Genomic DNA, 17744 nt, shown 5'->3' on the forward strand with positions numbered 1-17744 from the left:
GATAGTGTTTCATAAAATAATTATAAATGAAGGCAGTTTTTATTTTTAACAATGAAAAATACATCTAATTGCAATTTAAGGCACAGTCCCTTCGTTTGAATAGGGAGAATAGAATTACAAAGTAGCATAGGTCCACAATAAGAAAAGCAAGAGAGCCAAGCAACAGCTATCAAACTACTGTTGCTAGCCAGGCACCCGATGCTAACGCTAACAGTTAGCTACTAGCCACGAACGCCGGAGAGTTGTGCCGTATCATGCAATGACGACGTACTTAACTTGCAGTTTCTTCGCGTCCTAAATTAGCTATTTAATATACTGTCTGGGTTGCATTATGATAATGGTGGTAGAAAATATGTAATTTCAATAGAAACGTTGATAATGCAACCCAAAATGTCAAAGGGAAGTAGTCACGCTAGCGTTCACTCCACCATGCAGGCAGACTTCAAAGTAAAATCCACCAAGGCTGTAGCATTGGTGTCAATGTATTATTTGGTTAGCTTTATTTTGAAGTTTGCCTTAGCGTAGGCGGCGTGTGTTTGTGCCTTTGCGGCTTCCCTGACACGTTTGAGTGACGGCTTTGTGTCAGCCCATCTCTCATACGTACACACACGCGCTCAAACACCGAGAGGAACTTACTCGTTAACAAACATTTGAATCTTTTTGTTTTGGTGGAAGAAGCAAATCTTTTCAAGTCAAAAGGCTCAAGTCTGAGTGAAGTCACAAGTCATTGTTGGTAAAGTCCATGTCGAGTTGCAAGTTGTTTTTTTACATTTTGTCAAGTCGAGTCTTAAATCGTCAAATTCATGACTCGAGTCTGACGCGAGTCCAAGTCACATGACTCGAGTCCACACCTCTAAAGGATATTCCCATGCATGCTCAGGAACACTTCAAAAAATCAATGTCAGTAAACATAGTTTGTCACTGCATCTACAAATGCAAGTTATTAAAAACTCCCTTCTCTGGGAGCTGGACTTACTCAAAATGGAAACGTATGTTGTGGTCTGATGAGTTCCGATTCAGATTGTTTTGGTAAATTGTGTATGTTGTGTTACCAACAGTAACACAGTAACCATCTGGAATGTTATCAGTGTAAAGTTCAAAAGCCAGCATCTCTGTTGGAATGGGGCTAGTGTTAGTACCCATGGCATGGGTAGCTTGAAGAAAGACACCATCAATGCTGAAATATTGGTAAAGGTTTTTGCAGCAACATATGCTGCCATGCAAGCAACAGCTTTTTCCGAGATGTCCCTGTTTATTTAAGCTAGACAATGCCAAGACATATTCTGCACATGTTGCGAGGAATAAGACTGCCCGGCCTACCAGCAGTCCAGTCCTGTCTCCTATTGAAAATGTGGTGGCACGTTATGCACAAAATTTGACACCGGAGACAACAGACTGTTGAGCAACTGAAGTTGTACATCAAGAAAGAATGGGAAAGAGTTCCATCTACAAAGCTTCAACAATGAGTATCCTCAGTTCCCAGACATTTGTTGAGTGTTGTTAAAGGGAATGGTGATGCAACACAGTGGTAAAGCTGCCCCTGTCCCATCTTTTTTTTGGAATGAGTTGTGGGCTTCAAATTCAAAATAACTCTCTCTCCTCTCTTACTTTCTCTCTCTCTCTGTTGATTTATTTATTAATGTAGATAAAGTATGAGTGCTAATATAGCTTTGTAAAGAGCGACTGCTCTCATAAATTCAGCTCAGTATGTTGTGCAGCTGTTGTAATGATGTGTGTGTCATTCCTTATAGGTGGCGATGGCTGTTTTGCTGTGGACAAGAAGACAGGCCAGGTGGTGACCACAAAGCAAATGCTTCAGAGAGACAGAGAGTACTTGTTAAGTGTAGTGGCCATTGACGGATTGGGCGGACGCAGCGCACCCGCTATGCTCTCTGTGGTAGCAGGAGCCCGACCGCCGCAGTTTACCAATACAAGCTACTCCATCTCCATACCAGAGAACACGCCTGAAGGACAGCCGTGAGTAGCGCATGTGTAAACAGGAATGAATTATGGCTGATGCACGCAAGCAACATCATTATTTTTGCCAACGTAACTCTCTGAACTGCATTACTCCATCACACTGATATTTCTCTGCCAAAAGATGTTGAGACAACTGAAAAACACCACAATGCTGCATTTTTAATGAAATACTTTGTCATCTCCATTATAGCCTACGTAGGTCTCTAATCAGCTTGATTTAATCTGTGAGATTGTGATGAACTCACTATTTTAGGTCTTCTTCCTTGAGTATAGATTTTTTTTGTGTGCCAAATATCCCATTTAATACTACAGTATATGACAGGGCTATATGAAAGCAAGAGCCAGTAAGGGCTGACCAGGAAATGACATCAGCTTTTGGCTGGGAGTGGGTGTATAGGCGCTTCCCTACTTACGAACGAGTTACGTTCCGAGCGATCGTTCGTAAGTTGCTTCAGCGCTATATTTTGCTTCAGCGCTATATTTTGTATTATAATTTATGTTTAAAGCCTATATAAGTATATTGAAGGTTTATATAAGTATGTTTAAGGCTTGTATAAGTAACCTGTATTGGTTTGTACTGAAAAAAACATTTAATAAAATGGAGAGAATACGTACAGTGCTGTACTGTACTACGTATGTTAGAGAGAGAGAGCGAGAGACACACACAGTATGTACATGTACGTAATAAGATAAATAAAATGAAGTTTAACTTACTTTTGGAAGATGTACTCTATGCTTAAGGAGATGATGGAGGAGGAAGAGGAGGATTTTATATCATGAGAGGGTCTTCGTCGTCGCTGGAATGGGCTTTAAAAGTTACTTCCTCCTTCATGGGGACAGGCGTTTCTTCCTCTTCCTCCTCGACACGTTGCTGAGCCTCCAATGCTGGGTGAGCTCTCACAGCGCCAAGCGTCGGTATTAGCGGCGGAAAGAAGCACTACTCGGAAAAAGGCGCGCATACAAAATCTAATTTATCGAACATTTTTCGACATACTGTACGCGCAGACATGTTCGTATGTACCGTTGTTCGTAACTCGAATGTTCGTAAGTAGGGGAGCGTCTGTATTTGGTGACCTATGGTGCCCACTATGTGCATATTGCACAAGGACCTACTACATATTTAATGAGCATCTATTTGCAATGCACAGCAATTTGCGCGCCAAAGCGGAATTTCATCATCGTTTGAGACCCCAGATATAAACAAACCTTCTCATGAACAACTCTATACTATTTATTTTGCTAATCTAAAAACAGATATCCCTATATTTTGACTGATTTTAATGTAGTGTGGGGTATGTTAGGTGGCCGGAAAACGGTCGGGGCCAACAATCGTGAATGATAAACCTCATCGATATTTCCGTTTACTAAGTTTATGGTCATCAATGAGCTATGGGTTCTTTGATTGTTATGTAAAACATCTGAAGCTTGCGCTGTTGCTGTTAAAAAACTAAAACATTAGAGAAGGAGCTGGTTGTATTCAGTGTTAATGTGTCTCACACATCATTCACTGCAATACAATAACAAGGTGTACCAGATAGGTAAGATAACAATTAGGCTCTGTTTCTTCTTCTATTACTCTATTCCTCTTCTATGGAAAGGAAACACACCTGGTTAATTAAATTAAATTATGAATAAGTACTGACAAGCATTGACTGACTGTATTCTTACCACTTGGGTAGTTGGCCATCATGTGATAGATTAATTTTAGAACATTGTCTGACTTAAGAAGAAAATATTTGGATTCTAATGTGCAATTTCTCTTCTTAGCAAATGGCGAGGACCTCGTTCCTGTTCTCAAATATTTTTGTGTTTCTTCTGCAGCTTCTTAGCGGTGCTTGCTGTTTCCTTCCAAAAGCAGCCAATCAGCTACAGCCTCTTGATCAACCCTAGCAGCCTTTTTAGCATTCAGACCGAGTCGGGGGAGATCAGTTTGACCCGGACGCTGGATTACGAGAGTGACCAGCGACGGTACCTTCTGATGGTGCGAGCAAACGAGGATCTAGGCAGCCTGAGCACAGCCACTGAGGTTAGTATCAGAAAGCCATCCAGGCTGCTAAACATGAGTTACAAAAAAATAAATAAATGCAGGCGCTCTGGTAAAATGATTCCAACATGTCACTTAAAGGTTTTCTCTTCCTCAACTGAATTTCACTCAAATGAAATGGACTTTGTCCCTAATAACATTGCAGACCAACTAGCTTTCTCGCAAATGCTAGGTGGCTCGAATTGGCTGACAAGGCTGCTATGATCCGAACTCAGCATTTACCCGCCGACACGGCAAAGGGGGATCAGCTTTTATTTCTCCTTGCATGGCCGAGTGGCGTTGAAACGCTAGCAAATCTTCTCAAGGCCCAAGTGATTTTTTTTTCTCCATGCTTTGTTTCACTCTTTTGTTTGTTGGTGGGTGACAGTAAGTCTCTTGTTGAAAGTATCCTTCGTAGATGAACTGCATGAAATATAGAACACACTTGGCGTGAGAACCAGAATCTAAAATTGCAATTCACAAACAGAACATTTCTAGATAAACTATTCATGAGTTCAGTATGATTTAAATTATTAATCTAAAGAGTTTGTATCCCAATTATTATGCCAGGCAATTACTCCATTCCACAGAATGAGAAGGAAAATCTCCCTCTGCTCAGCAGCATGTTGTGGAATACAAGACAGAGACTAGGAAAACCTTTCCCAGCTATTTTAGGACTATTACTCAGCTGTCACTTCACACTTTCCACACAGCGGTGACACGGAGCTTGTAGGCTTGGATGGCGGTTGAGGGTCTTTTGTCTAAAACTCGCAGTAAACCTCGCACATGTTTGGAACATTTCTATTTTGGACTTTAGAGGAATCATGGAGTGGAAGATAAAGGATGGTTTGAACTGGCGACTTGAGAAAGGCAAAATGCAATTTAGATTTAGTTTTGTGGTTAGGGTTCTGTACACACAGAAACATCTTATGGTTGTCTTCTGGATTTGTGGAGTATTTAAGAGAAGCTAATTTTGTGTATTTCTATTTGGGGTTGCTTTCTCCTCTCCTCTCCTCTCCTCTCCTCTCCTCTCCTCTCCTCTCCTCTCCTCTCCTCTCCTCTCCTCTCCTCTCCTCTCCTCTCCTCTCCTCTCCTCTCCTCTCCTCTCCTCTCCTCTCCTCTCGTGCTAATTAGGTTCAGGTACTGATAACAGATGAGAATGACTGTGTCCCAGAGTTCCTCCAGTCCATCTACAGCGTGGATGGAATTCCAGAGACTGTAACCACAGCAACATCTCTGCTGCAGGGTAAGACACCTGACACAATGTTTTTAATTCCAGCTGTTCCTCGTACATGGTGTGGTGAAACCCGTTTAAAAAAAAAGAGCAAAACAACAGGTGGCCCTTGGGAGAAATTCAAGTATTTTTTTAAATAAAACCTTGGGTTTGACATGATGATTCATAATGATTCTTAACAAAACTGAAGCAATCTCACAAATTATTAAGTGAAGTCTTTTTTCATTAATATCTTGGGGTTTGTAATGAACTGACTAAAAAATATGTCATGCATTTATTTGGATTTCTTATATGTAATGGCATGTCGTAGGTATATATTTTTTTTAAATTTGGATTTAAAAGCATTTATAGCTGGGGCTAATTTCACTTTTGTTGGCAACTTCTTCTATTTGCATGCAGCATAACAGCTAAAAGCGGCTTCACCATGTTTGCTTTGAAAACTGGCCTCCACTGATTGACCCAAGTCTGCAGGACCTCAAAGTTTACAATTTAAATAGCATTTCCTCAATGTATCAAGGACCCAAACCATTCAGGGAATTATAGGCCAGTAGCAGAATTTTACAATCAATTCTACAGCGAAGGTTGCCTTGTGATTATCAAGTGAGAGGTTGAAAGTGTTTGTATTGCCATTGCTTTTGCTCTGACAATACCATAGATTAATGATGATTATGTGAAATGAGGCTTTAATCAAATTCAATTGTTTGAAAAAAAAATCACACTTGTGATTACACTCAGCACATTGAGCTTTTTAAGCGCACTTATTTTTTGCAACATCAGAAAAAAGTGCTCCAGCAATATAAACATTTTATTGCAACTACTCAAAAAACCTATAAACTGCATTTTAGATTTAAATATTTTGGACAGTTAGTTATTTTGTATTTAGTCAAATGTCCATGTGAGTGTGGGCTGAGTTGTGTGTTGTGGAACCCATTCTGTGTAGGCACATTTGAAGAAATGTAATCTGAAAAGAATGGAACATACCGCCTGCAGTGGTGTACACTGCAAAGCGAGCAGTGACAGGAAATAGCAACAATCGCAAACCAATGCACCGACACAAAACACATTGCAAAAGCAGCACTGGAGAATGAACAAAAGTAGATGTTCAGGCCTTGGAGTGCATGAAAGATCGATCAGAATGTTACGAAAGATCTCTTTCTTCTTTTCTTTTCGTCTTTTCTTTTAACTGTATTTAAAAAAAATAGCTCTTCACTAAAGGCTAATGTCAAAGAAAGGGGGCACACATTACACTCTGTAAAAAGAAAGTAACAGTGCTGAAAGACTCAGAAAATTGTGTTATGTGGCAGGCTTCACAGCTAATTACATGTCAAACCTTTGGCACATGGGAAAGACATTCCATCATCCTACATGTAGGGATAGAGCAATGAGGTTTTCACTTCAACTTTACCTACTGAGTTTGATGGTGAGGAGATATAAAGAATTTGTGGTTCAAGCAATAGACACTATAAGAAAAGGAAATTGAAATAGTCAAGTTCCTGAATATTTAAAGTTCCTGACATTTCATTCAAGTGTACATAACTGCCAGTCTCGAGTTCAATGCATTTTGATGGAAGCAGAAAGGAGCACTGGCATACACATGTTGCTTGTGCCACTTCTTATCACATTAATAACACATTTACAACAATATGGAAAATGGAGCTGTTGACAGCTTGCACATGAAAAATGTCATTTTAAGTGCAATTCACAAAAAGCAAAACTTGACTTGTCAAAATACTGTGTGGAGCTAGCTCAGGTTTATTTTATTTTATTGTAATTACCTTCCTGCAAAAATGTCAAAGCTTGTCATTTTATGGTCATTCACTTCCTTTAATTTTTTTCCTGAAAACGATTGTAATAATTCTAGTGCTGACAATGCAAGTGTGTGCTTATTATTCAAGCTGTCCGGCGGATGATCCATTAGTTGTTCCAAGAATCTATAAAGGGATGATGATTTAAACAAATGTCAACATATTCATCAGCTCCTGTCTTTTCATCAACATGTTTGTATGACATTCTAATTGATGTTTTTGTTGTTATTGTTGTGTGTGCTGCCAGTGATGGCCACTGACTGTGACTCTGGGTCAAATGCTGAGCTGACCTATTACACCCTGAGTCCCGACTTCAGCATTTCGCCTCATGGTACCATATTCCCTGCGGTTCGGCTTGACTACGAGAGGCCTAACCATCTCTATGAATTTGTGGTGATGGCGGTGGATGGCGGTGATGGACCACACTCCGGCACCGCCACCGTTCGTGTGAGGATGGTTAATGTCAACGATGAAGCCCCAGAATTCTCCCAGCTTGTGTGAGTATTTTTTTACCATGAATTGTATGCCATTCCTCTTTAATATTAAGTACGGAACATACACCATTTGCCTTCCAAAACGTTCATTTTATATTATTATATACTAAAACTATTAAAGTTTTTTACCACTACAAACAGAAATATAGTAAAGTTTTTTCACTCAAAAATTCTAAGTACATTTTACAATGTGTGTTTTGAGTATATTTTACCTGTTTTAAATAAATGAATGAATAAATAAATAAATAAATAAAAGCTACACAAAGGTTGAGGAATGAAAAACCTTCAGGTTGGGAGACAGCCACTCTACCACTTGAGCCATGCCGCTGCTGCTGTGTGGCACTATGTTTTATCGAATATCAAGTTGAGAAATTATCAAGTTGCTGATGGAATCAATCAACAACTTGATTATTACCACACTTGATATTTGATAAATCAAGATCTTGCTAATCTGCGTCCTATTGTATTCTTGGGATGGGAATTAATAAACTTCGGCTTCATCCCGTCCTTTTTCTATTCGGTTGTAACTATACGTGCCGTAAACTGTACGATTAAATTTGTCGCAATGATTGTGCCAAAGGAAAAATGAACAAATAAAAACAAAACAAAACTATATTGCTGGTATCAGGTGGAATTCTTGTACCTCCAAGAGACTGTTTTAGACACACGAGCAATGCAATATAGTGGCAAACAGCAAGAGTGGCATGGCTCAGGTGGTAGAGTGGCTGTTTCGCAAGCTGAAGGTCATGAGTTAGGTCCGCAACACTTGAGTAACTTTTGAAAAAATTTTTTTTTAATAAACTGGTAAATATACTCAAAGTCACCTTGTAAAATTTACTTAGAATCTCTCAGTGAAAAAAAGCAAGCAAATTTCACTCTATTTTATTTAATGTTTTTTACAGTGTACTGCTTGTCTTGGGTAAACTGGAACCCATCCCAATTGACTTTGGGCAAGAGGCAGGGTACACCCTGAACTGGTCACCAGCCAATGGCAGGGCATGTATTGAAAACAAACAAACAAAACAATTAGTTAAAGTTAAAGTACCACTGATTGTCACACCTAAGTGGGGCGAAATTCATTCGCCCCCCAATTCCAACCCTTAATGCTGAGTGTCAAGCAGGGAGGCAAATGGGTCCCATTTTTATAGTCTTCCCTGGGAGTCTGCCCTCCCAGTCTCAGGGCGGACACTCTACTGTACCACAAGGCCACGAAGCTGGTCAATTAATCAATCAATCAATTAGCGTATGAAACAAGTACTGTACCGTATTACTTTTGCAACAGGAAATTACAGTTCTTTGTTGATCCCTTTGACACTGGAAGATGTTCTACTTTGTAAAAAAATAAGGTGAGGTTCAAATACCTTCCGCTGGTGCTGTGGCATCATTTTCAGTGGAGCACTTTCCCATGGCAGTTAAACTTTGGTCTCGAAAAGAAAGGTAGTTGCGTCAGAGGTACAGGTTGTTATATCACACACCAAACTTGCCTGCCTGCCTTAGGTAACAAATATACTTGTTTGATGTTGCAAGACCTGTCAGGTATAGGGTAATATTGTACACCTATCAAGTTCTACCCAATAAGCAATACTAAATAGACATTTCAACAATATGCAGCATGCTTTGATGAATATGTTCACATGTGTAGATGAGCAGCACCCATTCATTCATTCCAACTTTAAAATGTAATGTTGTGTTCAAGGGACTTAAAGATAACTCGTTATTAGCGTGCTGATTTTGACACCCCTACTAGACTAAAATCATGAACTGGGTAACTGCCAATGTGACTGGATTGTAAGACTGAAATGGATATAATGTGTGCTGTCGTTATGAACCAGTTGTCATACAAATGTGAGGATGATGTCACATACAAACATTTCTATCCCAAAAATACTTCAAAGCAAATGGACACCAAAACCCACATATAAACATGAAGTTTATTAGTAAGTCAGCAAGAAAGCCTGCCTGTCAGTCCAAGCCAATAATGTTGGAAACCGAAAATAGGCTATGGGTACTGAAGAGGAATAACAAAATATTTGTCCTCTTTGCGTGTTCCAAAAATATCAAGACAGATTTAATGTAAGAAAAAACACCTTTGTAAAAATGATTTAATCTAACAGAGATCTCTGGACATCGTGACAGGCTCCAAACATCACATAACAGGTGGAATTTCAGAGTGCCAAATGTGTCTCTTCCGCGTGTAAAATGGCTTCTTATAGTTAAACAGACCGCCTCTCTTTCATTTGTAGACAAAACATACTCTCTTGGTACTTTTCCGTGAGCGATGGCGAAAACAGAGTCAGGGTCAGGGGTGTGTGTTTGAGACAGATTCTGTTCTCAATGACCAAATGTGTGTTTTCGCACAGAACACTGAGAAAGAATTTTTTAGACCAAACAATATGTTCCAGCTTAAGGTCAAATTATACTGAGTTCAACACTACCTCACATCTACAAAACATTTTGACATGGTTAATATAAAGAATTAAAATGTTAATAATGTATAACAATGGTTAATATATGAAATTAAGTATTAAAAATGTTAATAATATCTAACAGTACTCACAAGTATTTTTGATTCTCTGTTGTTTTCATGTGTTTGTCGCGCTCAAACGCACATATTTCAAATCAGAAAACATGAATTCCAGTTTTCCTAAAAGTGACACACATTGTCAGCAATCACACAAATCTTTGTCAGATTTGCAATGAATTCCAAATGTGGCATTTTGCCAGGTGATGTTGTCTGGCTAAGGTGCTGATAAACAACAAAATGAAGAATGGCCACAAAAATCACAAACACGTACGTGCCGGGACAGTTAACGGCCTGCTCTGTTGGTGAAATTAGAAGTAAAAGCAGACTGCTTAAAATAATCCAACTCTCCCTAGAGTGGTCCTCTCAGTTCACATTGAAATGAGTTGCAAGTGAGGGGCAGACAGGCGGAGCAGCACAAATGTAAATATTCTGGATTCTTAATGTAGGGCACAGCTCGGTGTTGCGTGGAGCATCACGATTTGGTGAAATGATGAGAGATTGTGCAGGAAGACAAACCAAGGGAGTGTATACAATATGTTTTAGCCCCAGTTCTGTGGTGAGGTTGCCCCTGAGCTGAGTGACAGATTACAGGTCGGCCATGATGCCGCGGACCTCGCTGCGGCTTGGCGGAGATGAATCACCCATCAGCGTTCTTTTGTAAACCATCAATCACCTTTGACTTGTCACCGCAGACACCAACAAGCCACTGCCATCACCCTGCAAACACACACACAGTTACATTGGAAGCAACACCAAATCGCGCAAAGGAGGACTTCTGCTGACGAGTCAAGTTCAACTCTGCGAGGGAGGGGACGCTCCCCTTTTACTTTGTTGCTCTCACTTTCTTGCCTTCCTCTTTCCCCATGAACCTTTCACCCCTCGGATATTACTTTGCTTGTCACTTCAGTGCCAGCCTTCTTTTCCGTCCCCTGCTCCATGTTCCGTTTCTCTTCATCATCCTCCAAGAGGCACAGTTCATTCCCACCTCAGAGTACTGTGTTCCAGAGAGCTATATCGCTCTCCTGTGTCTTGCTGGGCATCTCACTGCCCGGCACTTTAGAGCGAGCAAATCACTGTTGACATTTTAAAAGGTACTGGATCGAATAGCCCACGGTAGGCTTGGTATGCGAGAGCACCGTTTGTGCAATAATTCCAGCGTGCCACCAGACGCTATCATTTGTTCTTGGTCTGGCCAGCTAAGAAGACAGGTTAAATCACAGTGACACAGAAAAGCCACAACTATAAGTCTCGTCCGCCTGCTCATCCTTTGCCCTTGCTCAACTTCTTCTTTGCAGATATCGGACGTTTGTTTCGGAGGATGCAGGCCCCAACACCCTCGTCGCCACAGTGTTGGCCAAAGACCCTGATGGTGATGGGATCATCTACTCCATAACGGCCGGGAATGAGGAAGGAAACTTTGTCATTGACAGCCAGAAAGGTGATGCTTCTTCATTTAACAGGCATTCTTCACATTTGTTCTTATCCTAAGGCTACGTTCACACTGCAGGTCAGTTCCGATTTGTTTTGCCCATATGCGACATGTATCAGATTTTTTTCACACAATGTCAGCAGTACAATTCAGATTTTTTTCAAATCAAACCTGGGCCTCTTTTGTATGTATCTCATTACTGTTTATTAACCAGTGATTGGTGTTCGTATTCGTATAGTGCTAAAAAAAAAAAGAAGGGGGGATTGATGTTGTACTATGTTACCGGTTCGGTCATTGTTTTTCAAAGTAAAAATAGATGTTTGCAAATGTCTTATTTTGATTAAACACAGAAAATAATCAGTCTTCTTTCACGAAGGACTACAGAAATCAGTGAACAATTACTGGTGATATGCTGAAATCGGAGGATTTGGACAATAAATTAAAAAAAGGCTGTCGATTAATTTGAGAATCGATTACATGTCGATTAATCGATTAATTTTGACAGCTCTATACACAAGTAACTGTTTTCATGATCAGCTTTGGTCATTGTCCAGTATAGGTATAGTCTCGTGGGATAGAGGGCTGAGACCACCCCAAAATTTTGAAAATCCTAAACTATTTGTCTTCCATTTTTCTGTATGCAGCCCTCCGGCAATTTTATTAAATCAGTGAACACAGTAAGCGATAACTAGCGATCTCCAACGTCTGCAAATATCACGCTCTATGAGCCCCAACTAAATGTGCCATTTCTCCCAAATGGCGAACTTCAGTCTAACTAGTAGATGTCATGCCCGTAAACACACCAGTGTGACGTCATCTTCTGTCTGTGCCACTCAACGTCGTACTTTGTGCGCATGCGTATCACAGTGACATCACATTCACATTAGAAGTCGCATTGTTTTGTTTTCATATGAACGAGAATATAAAAAGATTTGATTTAACAAAAAAAAAACAGAATTGGGCGTCATGCCCTTCAGTGTGAATTTAGCCTTGTTGACAGTCAAATCTGTCAATTATCACACTGTCAATTTTCCTTCATAAATTCCTGTGACATAAGATATTATGTGAATGTGGCATTAAAAAGGGTCATTTTGATGCAAGTGCTGCTCCTTTTGTAATAATGCTCATTAATATTAAACGTGACATTGTTCTGGAAACTTCTGCAGTCGATTTTTTCAAACAGGAAGTGAAAGGAATGTTCTGTGGCAATTCCAGTATTTCAAATATAGATACAGAACAGCATATCTGTTTTTTTGTTTGTTTGTTTTACCCTTTGATCCGAAACCAGGAGCAATCGCTGTGACATTTGTCACCCAGCCCTTTCAATTCAATTTCACAACAAATGCACAATCATAGTTTACAATCTCCAGGCTCCGCTCCGTAAGTGCAAGTGCCTCTTCTCTTTGTGTCATCGTTTTATATTCCTTTCCTCCACTTCTCTCTCCTCAAAGCAAGAAACTGTCGAAGCTGGTCTTCTTCGTGTCCTGAAATTCCACCACGTGGCTTTCCACTCACTGTATTGTATAAGCAAAGAGGGCCGGCTCATTAAATAGCTCATGTCATTGGTAAACAAGTGTGACATTTAGGTTGTGAGAATAAATATGAACATCCTGCAGCTCACTTCTATTAATGTTGTGCGGTATTGCTGACAATGTCACACGTTGCCATTAGGAGCAAAGTATCCATGGGCAGCCGGAACCTCAAATAAATTGGACAGAAGGAGAGTCGGGCTCACATCTGTGTGCATCAGCATGCTGTGTCTTCAATCACGAGCATGGAACGAGATGAATAGAATTGCAACACGAGAATAAAGCAGCCCCTCGGTTCTCGCACTTCAATGACTTTTCCTCACTTCATAGGCTGCTTTCTCATCCCGCAACCTCTGATGATCATGTCTGTATTACTGTTAACAAGAAAGATGTTGACTCACAGGCTTCATCTTTTCATCTCACCTCGTAACTTGACAGCTAAATGAAAGTAGATAAAAAGGTCAGAGAACAACAGCAAAGCGCCATCTGCTAATGCTGGTTAACTTCTAATCGGAGTCTCAATATATATATATTTTTGTTAAGCAGGAAATATTAGAAATGTGACCACTGTGAAATAGTTTTTCAGATTTCAATGACATATCAGGTTTTTACATTGACTTTGCACTGCCCGTGTCACGGTGTGGTCACGGAGCGGCGTGGTGTCTGTCGGCGTGTGGAGTAGAGGACCCAAAGTGAAGGGAGGCAGGAGAACCACGGCAGGAGTGCGGGTCAGACTGACGTACTTTATTGTACAACAAACACTAACCAGGGTACTGGTTAGTATTAAAATAATCAAGGAACTGAAAAGGTACAAAAATCAAAATGACAGCCAGAACTCCGGGGGTGACCGTGACAAGCGGCACTGATCCCACACGGACTGATCACCACCCGGGAACTAAATGCACCCACACTAATTGGGTAACTAGCCACACCTGGGGCCAGGCACAAGTGGCTGAGGGCCCGGATTGGTCAACCCGCGGAAGGGCGGGAACCCACTCAGGGCCCTCAACCAAAGCCAGATCTCCCCAGACATGACAGTCTGCCCCCTGAAATATGCAGTCTGCATATTTATTATGTGTGTGAAGTTTAACTCATTAAAAGGAACCCCGATTGTCATGACAAGTTTGCTCTACAGACGCTCCCCACCTTACGAACGAGTTACGTTCCGGACGATCGTTCGTAAGGTGAATTTGTTCGTAAGTTGCTTCAGTGCTATATTTTGTATTATAATTTATGTTTAAAGCCTATATAAGTATATTGAAGGTTTATATAAGTATGTTTAAGGCTTGTACAAGTAACCTGCATTGGTTTGTACTGAAAAAAACATTTAATAAAATGGAGAGAATACGTACAGTACTGTACTGTACTACGTATGTTAGAGAGAGAGAGCGAAAGACACACACACAGTATGTACATGTACGTAATAAGATAAATAAAATGAAGTTTAACTTACTTTTGGAAGATGTACTCGATGCTTAAGGAGATGATGGAGGAGGAGGAAGAGGAGGATTTTATATCATGAGAGATTCTTCGTCGTCGCTGGAATCGGCTTCAAAAGTTATTTCCTGCTTCATGGGGACCGGCGTTTCTTCCTCCTCCTCCTCGCCACGTTGCTCAGCCTCCAATGAGCTCTCACAGCGCCAATCGTCGGTATTAGCGGCGGAAAGAAGCACTACGCGCAATACAAAATCTAACTTACAGCATTTCTTTCCGAACATTTTTCGACATACTGTACGCGCAGAAATGTTCGTATGTACCGTTGTTCGTAACTCGAATGTTCGTAAGTAGGGGAGCGTCTGTATATTATTTTTTTGGTTGTTACTAACATAACTATGAAATAAATTTTTCAAAAATCATTTCCAGTTTAATACATTTTGTAGAAACTTTATTTGGGTGTACGCTACCATTGTTATTTACGTCGCAACGTATTCAGTGCGTAGTGACGTAGAATGGCGGCAATGTCAAACGTCTATAAAGAAAGCAAGTTAAGCCTCGTAGCGTTCCTAAAGAAACAACATGCGATTGGGAGAGTCCCCCTCCCCCACGCGTGCTCTCGTCATTCACCAGACGCATTCAAGAGTTTTGATTGTCCCTTTAGGAACGCTACGGAGACTTACCTTGCTTCGTCACGACGCTTTGAATGCGTATCTATCCTTCCGTCCTTTTCTCAGTCTCTCCTTTGGTCTCCTGAGGTCTCCCTAATTAGTTGGAATTTAGATGTTTCTGGGGTTGGTAACCCGGTGGGTAGTAGGTGATGTCTGGTCGGTGCTGGATTTCACTTTCCTTTCTTTTCTTTGATCCTTCCTCGGGTCTCCTGACAACCTCACGGCTCTAGCTGGATTCTAGATTCTAGAAGTATTCGGTTTCGGTGAACGGTATGGGACTTTAATAGGTTTTAGGTGAATTAATGAGTACACACTCACATGCACGCACACATGCACACACACACATGCACATACTCACTCACATACAAAATAAAATAGAAAATTAAAAAAAAGAACGCAATGATGATGACATGTCGAATTGGTAAAATTACCGAATGAACAATACTGAGCTCTCAGAAAAAATAGAATGAATGTTGTGACGTAAATAACCATGGCAGCGTACGTCCAAATAAAGTTTCTACAAAATGTACTAAACTGGAAGTGATTTATGAATAATGAATCTCCTAGTTATGTTAGTAACAACCAAATTATTGATATAGAGCAAACTTGTCATGACAGTCGGGGTTCCTTTTAAGGGTGCAAACACGTTTCTACCGTTAAAGCCGCTCCAGCGCTCTCTTCCTTTAAATCCAGGGGAGCGGATAAGTCATTTTGTTTTGTTTTGACCAATTCTTGGTTTCTTAGCCAATGAAATGCATCAGTATATACACGAGAGGGTGACGCGGGCCTCGTAGCATGTCCTGGAATCTTATTCGAGCATTTATGGCTTGCGCAGATTTGCGGGAGTTAGGAAATAAATGACGCAATTGACGACGGCGCGGGACAGTGACATTGTTAAAGGATCTTTGTGCAGTTTGTCACTTTTTTTAATTGAGACTGCCACCTCTGGCCCAAAGTGTAACTGCAACATCTGTGTCAGGCTCGTTCATGGTGAGTGTGTGCAAGTTCTTAAAGCGTCAGCAGCAGTTGACAAATAAATACATGACTTCAAATGAGGTAAGAAAAACTCCGCCCCTCCCCTCCCCAAATAAACTGTGGAGTGTAAGAAGAGGTAAGAAATATGAGGATGTTGAAAAACAGGTGTAAGCTCTGAAATGTTTTTGGAATTATGTTTCTATATGCTTCAGAAGCTGAGATCGTCAATTATTTTTTAATATTGTTGAATTTCCAGAAAACTTCAAGTTTTCGGGTCACCCCATAGGTTTTAGAGACATGTTGTTCCAGGCCCTTTAGGCCTTGATGGGTTAATGGATCTGTGGTCTTTGCAGGGTTAATTCGGCTGCGCTCCACACCCCTGCCCAAGCTTCAAGGCCTGGAGTACATCCTGAATGTAACAGCCACAGATGACAATGCATCGGGTGGGCTGCAACCACTCTCATCCACTGCACGTGTTATCGTGGGAGTCGATGACGTTAACAACAACAAACCGATGTTTGAAGAGGTGAGGGTCCCTTTTTCGTCCATTCTTTAGAGCTATCATTATCTAGTCTCAAATACCTTCTCCTATAATCTATTTGTAGTCAGTAGAAAATGTTGTTTTTGGTTGCTGTCAACCTGAATGACTGACGCCTACATAATCAAAGACGCATCCTACGCTTACTTGAATTATTCAGTCTGCATGCACATTTTCCTCATTGAACTCTCCTCAGTCCTGCTCTCTTGTTTTCACTTATCCTTCTTCCCTATTTCCCTGGCCATCATCTCTCTCCACTCTCTTTTCCCATGAGCTCTGATTAGCCTGTGCACCGAGTCTATCTTGCGGTTCTCTGTTGGGATTTCAATTAATTGATGAAAAAAATGCATTATCGCTATGCAATACAATAGCTATTTAATTAACTTCCTAATGAATTGGAATTTGCCGAAACAACTCGTCAGAAGACCAACCCGAGCATATACTGTAGCGCCTGAAGGTCTTTGCAACTGGCGTGTGAGATGTGTTTAAAGTAGCCAAACAACGCATTCTACATCACCTACAAGTGTTAACCCTTTACAGGGCACTCATGGTAATGCTACAAGACTCATAGCGCTTTGCTTAACTGTAGTGTATTCATGTTGAATGAATGTGGTGAAGAAGCTGAAGTTTTGGCAACTGCTGCAGCCAACAGCTTCTCTCTCTTTATATTTAGTTTTTCGTGTTTTAATATTCATATTTTACAACACAGTTCTTTTTTAACTCATTCACTGCCATTGACGACTATAGACGTAAAAAAATCATGTGAACTATTTCTATTAGTTTAAAAAAAAATCATCTCATTTCATTTTATATGAAAACATTTTCATTGCACATTTATAACATATAAAATTGTCACGTGATTAATTACGATTAAACTTTATTTTAATTAATTTTTTAATTAGGCCCGTCAGGCGATTACAATTTTTAATTGTAATTAATCACATGACTTTTAATTAATCATAAATTTTATATCTGTTCTAAATTTACAATATTTTTATCCCTAGGTTTTCATACTCTTGTTAGCAAAAGTGGCAAAAAAAATGTTTAACTAATAGAAATAGTTTAAATGAATTTTTGACGTCTATAGCCGTCAATGGCAGTGAATGAG

At 40.3% G+C, this 17744-nt stretch overlaps 1 protein-coding gene across 1 annotated transcript in view; it reads left to right on the forward strand.

The window, feature by feature from the left end:
* The window catches only part of LOC144053910 (neural-cadherin-like), a 151096-nt gene that overhangs the window by 57230 nt on the left and 76122 nt on the right, over positions 1 to 17744 (forward strand). Inside the window, exons 3-8 of the mRNA XM_077568813.1 lie at positions 1752 to 1977; positions 3802 to 4006; positions 5138 to 5249; positions 7290 to 7539; positions 11356 to 11498; positions 16452 to 16624. Coding sequence (XP_077424939.1) covers positions 1752 to 1977; positions 3802 to 4006; positions 5138 to 5249; positions 7290 to 7539; positions 11356 to 11498; positions 16452 to 16624 — 1109 coding nt within the window. The remainder of the gene's footprint in view (positions 1 to 1751; positions 1978 to 3801; positions 4007 to 5137; positions 5250 to 7289; positions 7540 to 11355; positions 11499 to 16451; positions 16625 to 17744) is intronic.

Source organism: Vanacampus margaritifer, chromosome 6 (genome assembly GCF_051991255.1).
Source record: "Vanacampus margaritifer isolate UIUO_Vmar chromosome 6, RoL_Vmar_1.0, whole genome shotgun sequence".
Taxonomy (NCBI): Eukaryota; Metazoa; Chordata; class Actinopteri; order Syngnathiformes; family Syngnathidae; genus Vanacampus; species Vanacampus margaritifer.